General features: G+C 39.9%; 2 protein-coding genes across 3 annotated transcripts in view; one reads left to right on the top strand and one right to left on the bottom strand.

Moving 5' to 3' along the window:
* The window catches only part of LOC135486817 (laminin subunit alpha lam-3-like), a 43,022-nt gene extending 40,411 nt beyond the window's left edge, over positions 1 to 2,611 (bottom strand). The window contains exons 1-2 of the mRNA XM_064769918.1: positions 2,480 to 2,611; positions 1,938 to 1,952 (exon numbers count right to left, since the gene is read on the bottom strand). Coding sequence (XP_064625988.1) covers positions 1,938 to 1,952; positions 2,480 to 2,558 — 94 coding nt within the window. The 5' untranslated portion in view covers positions 2,559 to 2,611. The remainder of the gene's footprint in view (positions 1 to 1,937; positions 1,953 to 2,479) is intronic.
* A 1,688-nt stretch (positions 2,612 to 4,299) lies between these two features.
* The window catches only part of LOC135486537 (inactive tyrosine-protein kinase transmembrane receptor ROR1-like), a 139,363-nt gene continuing 128,603 nt past the window's right edge, over positions 4,300 to 15,059 (top strand). For both annotated transcript variants that reach the window (XM_064769392.1, XM_064769390.1), the window contains exon 1: positions 4,300 to 4,448. In XM_064769392.1, the coding sequence (XP_064625462.1) occupies positions 4,379 to 4,448 (70 nt within the window). In that variant the 5' untranslated portion in view covers positions 4,300 to 4,378. The remainder of the gene's footprint in view (positions 4,449 to 15,059) is intronic.

The following is a 15,059-nucleotide window of genomic DNA, read 5'->3' as shown; positions in this document are numbered from 1 at the left end:
ATAATTGTTGAGTTTTTCAATGTCCCTCGAATATTTAACCCTTGAGAACTGGCTAGCTATCAAGAGGATTTTGTATTCTAAGTGACTGTGGAAAAAACATCAATAGCTTTCAAGTCAACATCTTGTTCGTGAGCATGGCCTGTCCTTCTTGGCAAGCTAATTCCTGCTAAACCTTCCTCTGTTTTCAACTGACTTTAAAGATTATAGCTTAAATTTTGTTAAGATTTCCGGCAGATTATTCCTTTTTAATAATTGTTTTTGTTGGAATCAATATATTCATTCGTCAATGAGTAGTGTTACTAAAGGTTATTGTTTAACTACGCTGAAATTAGCAGAAATAAGGCAGGAGGGATTAGTTACCATGGACGAACACAGCACTATCAATACTCTAAATTCACCTCTATAAGACCACCTGATTAAGTGTGCATCTTTAGTTGAGACATTTTGTTATGGCTAAAAAATATCTAGTGTAATCAAACGGCAAACATGGAAAAAAAGAAACCCTTCCTTTATTACCAGTTAAGAGTCTGCTATGTGTTCAGATCAGATGATCTTATAGATACAGTGGAACCTCCCTTAGCGGACACCTCTCTATTAAGGACACTAGTTTTGGTCCCAAATTGGTACTTTCCATTCAATTTGATCTCTCTAATCAGGACACCTCTCTATTAAGGACAGCATTTGCCAGTCCTGAGGGTGTCCTTAATAGAGAGGTTCTACTGCAGTTCTTATTGTTGATCATTCAGTATTTATTTTATAAAGTAATGCAGAATGTGTCAAAATAATGTGTGGAGGATGCTACACAATTATTAGGTGGCCTGGCATGTCGAAAGACTCTATTCCCAAGTCAATCCCCCAGTATTGTTCCAGGGACAAAATTAACACCAATTCTTCTGAACAACAGGGGGCTGTCAAAAAGGGACCAAACATTGAAGTTTTCCAAAGAACCCCCACAGTTCTATTGCCCTTAAAGGATAACCAGGCCTAGTTTGGGATAGGACCTTGGGTTGTAATTGTGGTGTCTTAAATATAATTACAGATTTTACACCAAAAGGCAACAAATGAGGCATCCCAGGGGGGTCATTTCTGCAAATTAGGTTCCTTTTTGACAAAGTATAATTAGTTTGGACTTTTAGGGTTTTGCAATCTTTCTATGGTTGTCCCAGAGTTTTTACACAAGCTGTGTAATGCCCTTTCATATGGCATGTAAGGTCAATCACATGCTCCTCCCCTTGCAAGTAAAATGGGGTAGTGACATGGTCAAAATGGTAGTCTTCAGGTGACTAGTATGCATAGAAAAGGCTATGGATTAAATTTTGTTGTATATCCTTATATGAGCTTGAATAGTTTCAATGTACTGTTATTAGGAGAGACCCCTATCAGCGATTTCGTGTACCCTAATCTGCCCTATCTGACTCCTGCCTAGAGTGTCGCTTCAAGCACAGAAAGGGAAAGTGTTGTATTTCTGGCCATTAAAGTGGGACTATAGGCATAAGCTAGGAGGTCAAGTTGGTGTTCTCAGGTTGGCCAATAATGCATGTAGGTAACTGGGTATTGTTCAACTTAGTGATAAAATTATTTCTTGTACAATGGTCAACAGTGTCTAGTAGGGACCACCTATATGCAACTTCGTGTAACTAAATATGACCGACCTAGGAGCTGCCTATAGTCAACCTTTAATTGATGGAGACACATTGTTAGGAGCTTTCAGAAGGGTTATAAAATGTCTTCAAACCAATGAATGAAAAGATTTATGAGTCATATGAGGGGATAAGGCTGTTAGGGGAGCAGGAAGCAGGTGCATGATGTAGGTGATGTGATGAAGCAACCCAATGTTAATGTGATGTGCAACTGTGTCAACCCAACACATATGCAGGATGAGAAGTGGGAGGGGTAAGCTTGGGTTGGTAGCTGGGGAGGGGGGTTATGTAACTTACCACTATCTGCTACAGCTGTTGAAGAAGGAATATGGGGGTTAAAAGATATTGTCAACAGAGACATGTCAAATGCCATCTTTATTATACACCTTATATGGGTGGATCCAAGTAACACAGATTCCTTATGTCTCAGTCTAGGGATGCATCTTAAACAAAGACCTACATAATGACCATCAGTTTATGTTTGATATAAGCTGGTCTCCACTAGACTCCCTGGGCAGCCCATTGCCTCATCCTAATTTGGTCTACTTAGTGTGAGGAGCAAGGCTGGTCCACTGTGTCCGGAGTGTAGTCTCCACTAAATTTAAAGTCCGAGCTGTATTTTTAAAGAGGGACTGGCTAAGAGATGGATGGTGAAATTTCAATCAAACATTCCTTCTTGTTCTTTAAATTGGTTAACTGATGCTTTTGCCACCCTTGGAGAAAATGCTAGCCGAAGAAATGAGGGAATTGCCAAAACCGCTTACTGTATGATTCATCATGAAATACCCCCATAAAAAGATATCATAATGATATTGAAAATAAAGCTATTTAAAACTTACCCCCTTCCTGTGCATCCACATATACAATTCCCAGGGCAGAAGACACAATAAGCAAGCAGATAATTTGGGTGAAATCCATCCTCGGTACCTTCAAAGTACCGCGCTATTAAATGACACCCGTGTTGCGGTCCGGACGGGTCTTGCCAGCTTAGTGAGGTGCAGTTCGCGGGCTCTGACACTGGCGCCAAAATACACCTAGTGATAGTTTGGGTCAATACTGTGGACGAGGTGGACATCTGGTGGGTGGGTGCGACATAACTGTAGCCTCCGATGTGAAAGTAAATTCAGTTCATTCAGTAAATTCAGCGTGTGATTTACCGGCGGTGAACTTCAATCCTGAAATCTCCTCCATGGATAAAACGCGCAACGACGGTAGATCAGCATTATGATACCCATGTGCCATGGCGTTTCTCAAGTCTGATATAAATGATCTTGCGTCTTTTGCATCTCATCAAGATTCCAAATACCCCGGCTACGCATAAATGGAGTTTATGATGTTCTCAGCGTCTTTACCATACAGTCTTTTATCAGTATTTCTAGACCTGTTTTTCTAAACGGGCTGTATCATGCTAATGGTCTTCCTACAATATGCATCTGCTTCTATGCAAATGGGACTTGTCTCACGATAATGCCTCATGCAAATGGTCTTTCTCCAGTATGAATATGTTTCTATGCAATGAGACTTGTCTCACAATAATGCCTCATGCAAATGGTCTTTCTCCAGTATGAATATGTTTCTATGCAATGAGACTTGTCTCACAATAATGCCTCATGCAAATGGTCTTTCTCCAGTATGAATATGTTTCTATGCAATGAGACTTGTCTCACGATAATGCCTCATGCAAATGGTCTTTCTCCAGTATGAATATGTTTCTATGCAACGAGACTTGTCTCACGATTATGCCTCATGCTAATGGTCTTTCTGCAATATGAATATGTTTCTATGCAATGAGACTTGTCACGCGATAATGCCTCATGCAAATGGTTTTTCTCCAGTATGAATATGTTCCTTTGCAACGAGATTTGTCACACGATCATGCCTCATATAAAAGGTCTTTCTCCAGTATGAATAGTTTGTATGAAATGAGATTCGATAATGTCCTAAGTGAATGGTCGTTATATAAGATTTTTCAATGCAAATAAACCTGTCTTTCGGCACTGCCTCAAGTAAATGGTCTTTCTCCTGTATGATATGTTTCTGTGCCACGAGACTTGTATCACGCATCCCGGAAGAAATCAGGAATTAATAAGTCTGTCTGCGGAAGCGAACATTAACCCCGATGTCCACAGGATCTAGATGTGACAGAACTGACACGATATGATAAGATACGATGCGACATCTTGTGTATTGTCTTTCTCGAGGATCGAGTATAAATATTTTGCCTGCTATGAATCTTTTTCATATAAAATGTGTGGTCTTTCTCCGGTGCGGGCAGTCATCCCTTCACCAAACGCATGTGTGTAACCGGCAAAACCTTAGTTTCGCCGCTTTAGCGCAGATGTCGCATAATGTTGCCCATAGCCTGGGCTACTTGTATGTCTATTCCCAGTACTTTGGTTGTGCTATTTGCGCCACATTGGACCATTGTGACCAAAGTTAGTTGCCGACGTACACAGTCCGCAGTGTTTGTTCAAAATATCAAGGAATTCAATAGAGGTGATTGTTCCGCGTAGTTCGATATTTTGGGCGGGATACTTTGTCGTCTGCTGAATGTAAACAGAAGCACGTGTTGATATGGAAGCTGCCATGATATAGGCTAGTTCAAAGGTTGTCTATATCGTGATAGCGAGGTTGTATCGACGAACGCGGTAAAGGGAAGTGTCTAATTGACGATTTTGTCCCCTTGGTTGTGCCAATAGTTCCCAAGTTATCAAAAGTGACTTTATGGTGGTTCGGTGATGTTGGATATTTCCAGGATGAACAGGCTGCAAGTCCTGTGCTGGATCTTACTGCTGACCCCTACAATAGGTAAGTGACTACGTTTTGCTCGACTGTTGCATGCCTGAATGGAGGAGAATGACATTGCCCGAGCGCAAGACGCGGCGTGAGAGCGCTTCGGGCTGTATCTCCGGTCCTCAGTGCGGGCGGCTGGCCGTATAAGAGACGAGGGTCATGCCTTGGGGTCATTATTGTCATAATGTGATAATCAGCTGGTGTTATTGAAGGGTAGCAATTCATTGCTTCATCCCTTAGGGTTTAGGACCATGTGGCAGCTATGCCATGTGCAATTGTCTTCAAATGATTTGTTTGGTTGTACCAAGAATATAAAAAATGATGAGTTGGTCTACTATATATTTTTGATTGTACCTAATTGTTACGTATTTGTTTGTCCTTCTGAATAACTGCATTTGATACTTATATGATATGATATGGGAGCAATATAATTCATTGAACAAGATCTCAAGAAATAAGAAAAATACTATAAATATCAATTCAGATCTCTGAAACTAACAGGATAATCTCCTCTATTCTTATGTGAATACCTGTGAATGTGAATTGAATTCCAAACTTTTTTTCATGTTATCTAAGGAATGTTTTGAGAGACAAAAGTTAATTAGTAGTAGGAGGCTTCTCCTACACATTGTGGTGCCAGTTCTTGGAAATATTAGGAGTTCTTTTAAGGGGGACTTAGCCAAGAGCCAGCTTGGTCAGATCAAGTCACATAAGGTCCCTGATAGCCAGGTCTCTCCTATCTCACAGTACATCAAACTATTCAAGCTTGTACAAGAAATATCATTTATTTACTGAATGCAACATGACAGAGTCCCCAAACTATGCATATTAGTCACCTGAGGACCTCCAATTTCATTCCCTAGCTCTTGCCTATAGTCCCCCTTTAAATGATTATCTTTGAAGTGGGTTAGCCAGAGCTTTCTGTTCATTATTTTCTCCCATGCTATGATTTATCTGTCACAAGTGATTGGTGGTGAAAAAGATCCCAGCATGAATTACCTGATCCCACCATCTGATCACTATCACTCATTTTCAGTAAGGTATATCCATCATAAGGATATGCCTAAATTACCAAGCCTATTACAAAATTTAAATTAGGCACTGACCCCTTAATTTGTCATTTGTCATTGATGCGCCACTTTCGCAAACGTTGAGGGTAACTGATGCGCGACAGGAAGGATGTCATTTGTGACTTGGACTGTATTTTGAATGCTTGAATCAAGGGCAACATGGATAATCTTTTCTCTTCTTCTTAATGCTAGAATCAAGGGCAAAATGCATACTCTTTACTCTTTTGACTGCCAGAATCAAGGGCAAAATGCATACTCTTTACTCTTTAGACTGCTAGAATCAAGGACAAAATGCACACTCTTTACTGTTTTGACTGCTAGAATCAAGGGCAAAATGCATACTCTCTACTGTTTTGACTGCTAGAATCGAGGGCAAAATGCATACTCTTTACTCTTCAGACTGCTAGAATCAAGGGCAAATTGCATACTCTTTACTCTTCAGACTGCTAGAATCAAGGGCAAATTGCATTCACTTAGTATTTTGAATACTGGAATTTCGAAAAAATGCATAATCAGAAAAAAATCTGTAACCAAGGACAGTCTGTCATAGTTCAGAACCAGAATCAGCAGCCTATGCCTTATACAACGGCAGATTCACAGTCGATTATATTGCATTAGCGCTACTCTATGTAGAAAGAACATATGCAGGCTGTACACTCTCACAGCAGGCGAAATCTTGGCGGTGAATCCTAACTTCTCGGCTTCTGGATACCGTGCATCAAGTAGAAATTCGAGAGGAGCTCTCAGCTGGCAGAGTCAACACAGCTGATATTTGTATCTGAATTGTCATTATAATTTGATATATCAATCAATGTATTCCTATAGTCTGTTACAAATTTATGTTAGTGAGCATAGAATTTGGCCCTTATATAATTATGAGACTTTTGTTTAACCTATTTGGATATGTGTACTTTTAGCGATATTTTGTGATATGATCTGGTATGCCTCACAGTCTAGAGTTTTATTTAGTACCTAACATTAGTTACTGTTTGCCAAAGAGAATTATAAAACTTTGTAAAAACTCTGAAATAAGGAAGAGAGGTAATAAACCTGCTCTTCAAAATCTGAACTTCCTGATAATTTTGACAGAATCTGGAAACTTTTTAAGACAACCATGCTGACGGATCCCATCCTTCCCTAAAATTTGTAAAGAACAGAGAAAGGGTCTGATGAATTTCAGTTGTTTTCTGAAATTTCAAAAGGGTAATACTCATTTTGTCAAGTTTCTTTTGTTTATGATTATCACCACTTAGTTTTGTCATGTCATTCTGATCCTTTTCTCCTCATGGGTTGTTTGCATGTTGCTTTGCTATTGTTGATGTATTGTTGATTTCATTTTGATGTTTGTTGCTCTGAATGATAAACTGCAGCTACCATACAAGGTGGTCGTTACTGTCAAGAGTCAAATCTGCCACATTTGACATGTTGATTGACAGGACTCACCAGGCCAGGTGTAAACTATTAGAGCTGCAGCAACCATATTGTCCATGGTGCTTAACTGTTATTTCTAATAAGCTTATGATAACTTCCACTTAATGCTATAAGGGTCTCCAACCAGAAGCGACATTGGGATGGCAGGATTTTTGCTGCAATATAGGGTGATCACTGAAAATCGTAGACAATTTTGTCAAAGTAGTGACTGGCAAGCCTCTCCATGCAGAAACTATTTTAAGCTAATGTTCTTCATGGTGCTTTACTGTTATTTTCCAAACTGACTACACAATTCATAAGCTTATAAAAACATACACTTGATGCGATTGCAGCCACATTGATCATGTTGATTGATGGTCATTGCAGTTGATTGCACGGGCATGTTTAATTTGGCATTGATGAAATCATCAATTGGGTTTATGCTTTTGCTGTTTCGATGTTCATTATGCGTTTAAATATTCATTATGTGTTCATTATGAGATACTGCTAGGTCACTGTCTGCCTGCTTAAGCTGAGCGCACACGGGCAACAAACTGACAGCGAAACTGAAAACATTTGTTTCCAGTTGTTTACGAAATGTTTTGCGTCTTTGTCGTGTTTGTTTCAATCACCCGCACACGGGAGACAAAATGACACGGTCACGTCGCAAGTCACGTCAAAAACAAGGGGTAACCATGGTTGCGCCATACGTCACACCCCCGTCACACCCGCGTATTCCAAGATGGCGTCATCGTGATTGGCTAATGACGATGATGACGCAAAAAATGTTTTACGTTTCGTTGCAATCACCCGCAAACGGGCGACGTTTTGACGAAAAACATTTTGACTAGGTCAAAAATATATTGCATGTTTAATTTTCGAAAACTGTTTCAAGAACAAATGTTTTCGAAAAACATTTGTTTTTGTCGCCCGCAGACGGGCAACAAATTGTGAAAAAATATTTGAAAACAAATGTTTTCAGGTTTTTTTGTCATTTTGTCACCCGTGTGCGCTTAGCTTTAATGGCTATATTTCTGTCCATCGTATTTGTAGTTATCTTTTGTCTTGTTGTTTTGATATTGGCATAGTGCAATTTCAACTTATTTTTAAAAGGTAAAGGTCATTCTTGATGGGGCCTTGACTGAGTATCCTTGAGCAGGTTGCGAATACAGGGAGTGAACCGGGCATGCACACCCCTTATAATGAGAAAATTCTTTGAAATAGACAAAGAAGGACACCCTATCTATGAAAGACCCTAGTTTTGAACCCAAATTGATTGTTACCCGGCATTCAATTTGACTTCTATAATCAGGACAGATCTCTATTAAAGACAGCACTTGTCATTTGTTAGCGTGTCTTTAAAAGAGAGGTCCTATTGTAAATTGGAGAAAAATGTACGAGTATGCTTTTCATCCTAAGAGACGAACCATCATACGAATAAAACAAAAAGGAATAACCGGAATGAAGATATTGAACGCTTCATATCAATTGCGTCCATCAATCAAATACCAAAGAACGAAAAAGTAAGTTGTTTCTTCAACAGTTTCAATACATAACCTCCAGCCGTGGTTGATGTACCTGTGCATGCTTTATCACCTGCCCGTGCTGCAGGCGTAGCAATGAGCGGCCATAGCATTCTCGCCGGCCTTCAATTCCGCACGAAAATCTAACACCGAAAACTTGCTCTGAACTTGTCCGTATCAAAGACCACAACAGTGAGGTGACCCCAGAGGCCAGCTCAGGTTTGCTTGAGGAATTACGGAGGATTCCCCCGAGATTCACCTGCCTAAAGATTGTCCATTAGGAAAATAAACCGGTGTACACAGAAAGAAATGTCCCGTAGAGAGGCGAACTCTCCAGCATAGTTTACCAGTCCGTCTCGTGTATCACTTCAAAGGGGAGTTTGAGGATGCAGGGATGATGTAGGCATTAACAAAAACATATTACAGTAGGACCTCTCTATTAAGAACACCCTCGGGACTGAAAGTGCTGTCCTTATAAGAGAGGTGTCCTGATTAGGGAGGTCAAATTGCAGGGAAACAACCAATTTGGGACCAAAACCAGTGTCCGACAGAGAGGGTGTCCTTAATAGAAAGGTGTCAGCTAAGGGAGGTTCCACTGTACTTTAAACTTTCTGCACAGTTGGTGTTTTGAGGTTTTAGGCTGCGAGTGTTAAAACGAAATATCATTTCATCTGTCGACTGTGACATTTGTTACAGAAAACAGATCTGATGATAATACGGATGATTTTGAGGTCTGGGCTACCCCGCCTCAACCACTGACGTATCCAGGGATACAAAGCAACTGGACCGCCACACCACAGGGTGCTCCACGGATACCAACCGCCATAAGAATGGAAAAACTTCTGAATGCTGAATTTCGACCGATCTATTCATCTTTTGAGTTCTATAAATGGTATTTCTTTTATTGACATGACGAGTCTGACAAATGATGAATTCTAAAAAATTCTTGACAGTCGTAGAAAATAGATCCGATTGAGACTGGAATTGAAAAGTTTGTAACATTAGATTCTGTGCTGTCCGGATTTGAAATGGAAACTTCTGTAAAATCTTATTTTTTGAGAACAGTATATTTTTGGTTGGACGAGTCTGGATATACGGGGTGTCTCAAAAAAATCAGGACAGCTTGAGGTTCTTTACACAAAAGCTTTTAAAAAAGGCCTGCACATTTTGCCTGTTGGTATTTGAAATGGAAACTTCTATGAGATCTTAGTTATATCATAAGTCCCAGAACCAACCAAAACATTGCCTAAAAACTGAAACTGAAATGGCTGAGTCTAAACCAGTGTATAGTAGTCATCTTCTGAATTGCTCCTACTTCCAACTCCGTTTTACACATGAATATTCTCCTGCCCATCTCATCAGCCCTAAATAAGCTAAATGATTTCCCCATTGTCAAATGGCCAGTAACCAACACCATTATGCTAACACTTCATATCTAACACCGTCTAATAAAAAAACAATGAGATATATTTAGTTGAGTTTCCTGGCTGAAGTTGGCTAAATGATGGTAGCTCTTTTCAGTCAGGGGAGGGTTGTATTACGAATGATTTTGTATCGACAAGTTTAACAAGATTTGTTTTCCGACATTGTAGAGAAATTTTGCTCAGTCGGTAGAGTGCTTGTTGTGTTGTGGATTCGAAACATGTTCGAACCAAGGTGTTCTCAAAAGTTATAGACATTTGGAGACTCAGCCGAGAATGGTGGTTCAAAGGATAGTTGTGATACTAAGCAGGCATCTTTCGTTCGATGCTGAAACTTCATCCTTGGGACATCCATCCCCACTGTCTAGGCATCGAGTTGTGAGGGCACAACTTCCTTGAAATGATACAATATATAATGACACACTACTACAAGCCCGAGCTTGGACACGTTGGAGGGAAATTCCCTTTCGCTCAGTCAGTAGAGTGCTTGTCATGTCGACCTCAGAGTTGTGGGTTCGGACCTGGGTGTTGTCCAATGTAACATTTTTTACTGCTACATTTGAATAAGTTTGCAGATGTTTTGATGTGTGCGTCAAAGTTGGTTTGAACTTTATATTGCTAGAAATAAATGCCTACTATCAATGGTATTTATAGAGTAATTCCACATCGTGTTAGGGCATGCACACCTAAATCACCACCTAACCCGATGATAATTGTTACTGGACCCAGTGAGAATCTCTAATTATGTTTAATTGTCACTGAAACAATTGGATAAAATCTCAACTATGCAACAATTCCAGACTTTCTCGCTGTGTCCTGGACCAGTATCAACATAATAAGCATGATTTGGTGAAACTTGAATCGCAGAATGGTACTTGGGGGCGGTGTCTAAGGGGGAAAATCCAGGTGGTCTTGCTGGTGTCAATGGTAAGGACTTCGAGGCTTTTCACCTGGGTTATGGCCAGGTGAAAAAAATTACTTGTTTTTCGTCCCTGCCCACCCGAATTTGGCCGCTGTCCGAAAATATTTTTTAAATTTTTTGTTTCACATTTTGCCACCTCTTGTTACCTCTGACCACACCTGCACAGCCTGTGCTGGCAGCACTTCCCTTGCCGGTATATGAGTATGGTTGATATAAATCATGATTTTATTTCACATTCTGGTTGATATAAATCATGATTTTCTTATTCTGGTGTGCATTGGAGGCCAGGGAATAAATCATTTGGTCATGATACAGATTTACTATACTTCCGAATCTTGCTAAAAATGAGTGTCAATCCCAAATCCCAGCATCACGAAAAAGGACCGTTCCCTTTTCGATAACTTTTGCTATCATCGAAAGTTTGCAAGAAAATTTCAACATATCTCAATATTTAAGAGCACATTTTGGTGTGTATTCATACAGTGTTTACATTATATTTCTCTATTTTGGTTGTCTCTGTATGATTTTACACCACGTCCATGCCGAGCCCGAGGGGGGTCAATTGTACCAGATTGGCGTGTGTGTACATAGATGATTTGACCAAGATGGAATTCCAACCCTTGGGGGGAGCGATCCAGGTACATGTCAACCTAACAATGACGAAACCTTCATAACATTTTCTAATGAAAATTGACGTTGAATCTGAAACCAAGTTACATGCATTAGAAAGTAGTACAGTGTGTTAGAAAATATTCCTGGTAGTTTTGGAATTGAATAATTTGTTGAAGTAGTGAATAGTATTGACAATTATCTTGACAATCGGCCACATGGATCACATATGTGACCCATCACAGCAAAACCAGGTGCATGTCGTTCTGAGCTTGGCAGGTTGAGACGGACTGTGTGTTCATTTCACTATTGTCTGCCTTTTATGAAATATGAGCACATCAAATTCTTCCATTATCTCCTGGTGTCATTTAGGCTCATCTTCTGTGCGACATGCACCTGGTTTTGCTGTGACGGGTCACATATGTAAGCTGCTCTACTCTTCAGCAGACCCTTACTAGGGTAGAAAGTGGGTCAAATAAGAACTAACGAAGTTTCACATCAATCCTGTCACTTTTTTTATAAGTGAAAAGATTTTTCAAAAAAAGTAATCTCAAAGGAATTATTTAACTTTAAACATGTTAAATCTACCAAGAGGATTTCTAACACCCTGTACATGCTTGATTGTATTAGTCTGTCAAGGTATTGACCATTCAAGGGTCCTTATTCCCTTCTGGTGGACATTTATCCCTCTTGATGGGATCAACCCGAGAATATGGGGCAACGGCCCATAATGTTCTGAGCTTGTCCACAGTGAGGAAGGATTTTATGCTGGTCCAAGATATACCATATTGTAGCACTGTACATGTAAGTACGAATTGTCAAATATTTTACATCAAACCCAGTTGATTTCATAATGGTTGAATACGCCAGCCCATTTCAAACATTTTCCCATTTGATTCTAACCAAAATATTCGCTCACAACCAGAATATTTAACATAACCATCCGCCTGCAAACCTGTTCGATATTTTTCCTTCTAATTCGATCGTCTACTAATTCAACACCTCACATTCGCTATCAATTTACTTGAAAAGAACCAAGTTAAGCCAAGTTCAGCCGGTACAGCAGAATTTAAATAGTCTAATATCGGTGCAGACATTTGTGATTCACCCGCCCCTACTGGGGACCCTTGTGGAGCAGACAGGCATCACCAATCATGTTCATCCTTTGGCATCTTAGGTTCCCTGATTAACACAAGCCAAGTACCTTTCATTCGTTGGCCTGGCTCCTACGTTTTGATCTGTACCAACAAGTTCCATGGGGCCAAGGTATTTCTACATCTGAAAAACTTGCTTTCATTTGAAATATATTTTTATGCTGGATAACTTTATAGGTGTTGTTGAAGAGATCTTTGATGAAGAAAACCTCAGGTTGCTTAATTAACACGAGCCAAGAACCTTTGGCCTGAATCACAGGGTTTCGATCTACTGCAACAAGTTCAAGGGGGCCGAGGAATTTCTACATCTGAAACTGACTTTCATTTCTAAAATATTTTTATGCAGGATAACTTTATGTGCAGAGATCTCTGATGAAAAAAATCGCCAGTTGCTTGATTAACATGAGCAAAGAACCTCCTGCACATTGGCCAGAATCACAAGTTTTGCGAACCATTGCAACAAGTTCCAGTGGGTCATCTATACATGTAGAATTAAGCAACTTTCATTTCAGAAATATTTCTATGTGTGATAACTTTTTGCAGAGGCGGATCCAGGAGCGGGAAAAAGATTGGGGCGTGTACTGCATTTCTCTCCAAACTTCCTGTGTGTTCCAAAGTTTTATTGGTAAAAAAACAGCTTGCTTGCATTTTGAATCGCTTAAGACTAGTGCCTGCCCTGTGTACCTTAATGGATGGAAAATATTGACAAGTTATTCAGTCAAGTGTGAAAAGTGTAATTTGCAGAAAAATACTTGGAAGATTAAAAATGAAATAGTTGGTAATATCAGTGTAACTTCTTGTATTAGCGTGTAATGTGAAGTTTCAATATTTCCCAAAGCTTTGTGCCAATCAATATAAAAACCATGGGCAACTGTCACTCTCGATTGGGGTGCGCTAAATCGTTGTGGCATTTAGTGGATCGACTAGCATAATATTGGTACCATTTCTTATGTATCTGTCTAGTATTATTAGACCTGCACACCCATGGATGTGAAAAAAATAACATGGTTGATCAATTTATTGACCAAGCTGTGAACCAGGGGTGCATTATGATAATCAGAATGGGTTTATGACGCGAAAATATCTTTCAAAGTGACGGCGTCCTGTGGCTAAAGCCCTCTGCAAATGGGCGATTTCTGTTCCCAGTCATACTGTCCTCTTAACATGCTTACAGTCCCAATCACAACTGACGTTCCTGAATCCATGTAATTTGGGTCGGTGATGTGGAGTCCTAAAATTGAAGGTCACCATTCTACCGTATCATGGTAGCTGCATTCATCATCCAATTGTTCAAACATTTGTTGTCAAATGTGAACTATTAAAAAAACGTGAAGCATCAACTAGCAGCAAAGCTATTGATTCTGGCTGTTGCAGAGCATCCAAGATAACATACCAATATGCTAGTTGATGTAGTTACAGTGGAACCTCCCTTATCGGATGCCTCTCTAATAAGGACACCCTCTCCATTACGGACATTAGTTGTGGTCATTAATGGTTGTCATCATTCAATCTGACCTCTCTAATCTAGAAGCCTCTCTGTCGAGGACAGTACTTGTCAGTCCCAAGGGTGTCCTTAATAGAGAGGTTCTACTGTACTGTCATCCTGGGGACCGAGGGATTCCGGCTCTGAAAGCTGAGCCTGATCTCTCGGTGATAATGCCGAGACAAGTTTGGTCAGCTGTCCGTCACTAATTGTAGTGACCTTCATCACAGTTTGAGATTATCGTCCAAATCGATACTTTTCCATCAGGATTGATTGGTTGTGTGTTTGCCGTATTATTTTGTGGTTTGTTAGGAAAGGCTGTGTTATGTTGATATGTTGTGTTGGTGCTCAGTTAAAGGGGGACTATACGCAGGAGCTAGCGGTCAGCAGGGGCATAGCTAACCTTTTGGTCATGGGAGGGGAAAAGGGCTCTCCAGGGAGGGGGGCAAAATTACACTTTTTTGAAACGTTCGGCCAAAATCATGGTCAAAAACACATTCTTTGGTTGCTTCTGAGGGGCATTTAAATTTTTCTGGAATTTTCCCGAAAAATTTTCTATTTTACAATTCAATAGAAATGCCTGCCTGACAGCAACGCATTGCATTTTCTTGGTAGGGAATATAATTTTTCTAGTGGTAGTTGCTGGCGATAGCTTTCCATCTAATTGTTGATTATTGGTAACAGTGGATTATGATTAGTAGTTGTGTCACTATGCTGCTATGTAATTTGTCTGCTGAGTCATCAAAAAATGTCTGGAGAGAGGAATTTGAGAAGGTAGTTTTCATTTTGTAATATCGTATGTTTCAAGGTTCAAATGTGTAGTCGACTGAATTGCCACACAAATGATAAAAATTGCTCAATTGTGGGGCGTACAGTTTATAACAAGTATACTCCTTGGAAATGACGAAAATTCAGAAAAAACGGTCTACTATCTGCAGAACATTGTATTCGGGTCCATCACTTCAAGAAAAGAAGACCTATAAAGTATTTTGTCAAAATGAAAAGATATCTCACATGTATAGGAACTATCTCAC

The sequence above is a fragment of the Lineus longissimus genome, chromosome 4 (assembly GCF_910592395.1).
Source record: "Lineus longissimus chromosome 4, tnLinLong1.2, whole genome shotgun sequence".
NCBI classification, from domain to species: Eukaryota; Metazoa; Nemertea; class Pilidiophora; order Heteronemertea; family Lineidae; genus Lineus; species Lineus longissimus.
Note: the sequence above shows the minus strand (reverse complement) of the source record. Positions and strands in the feature narration are given on the sequence as shown.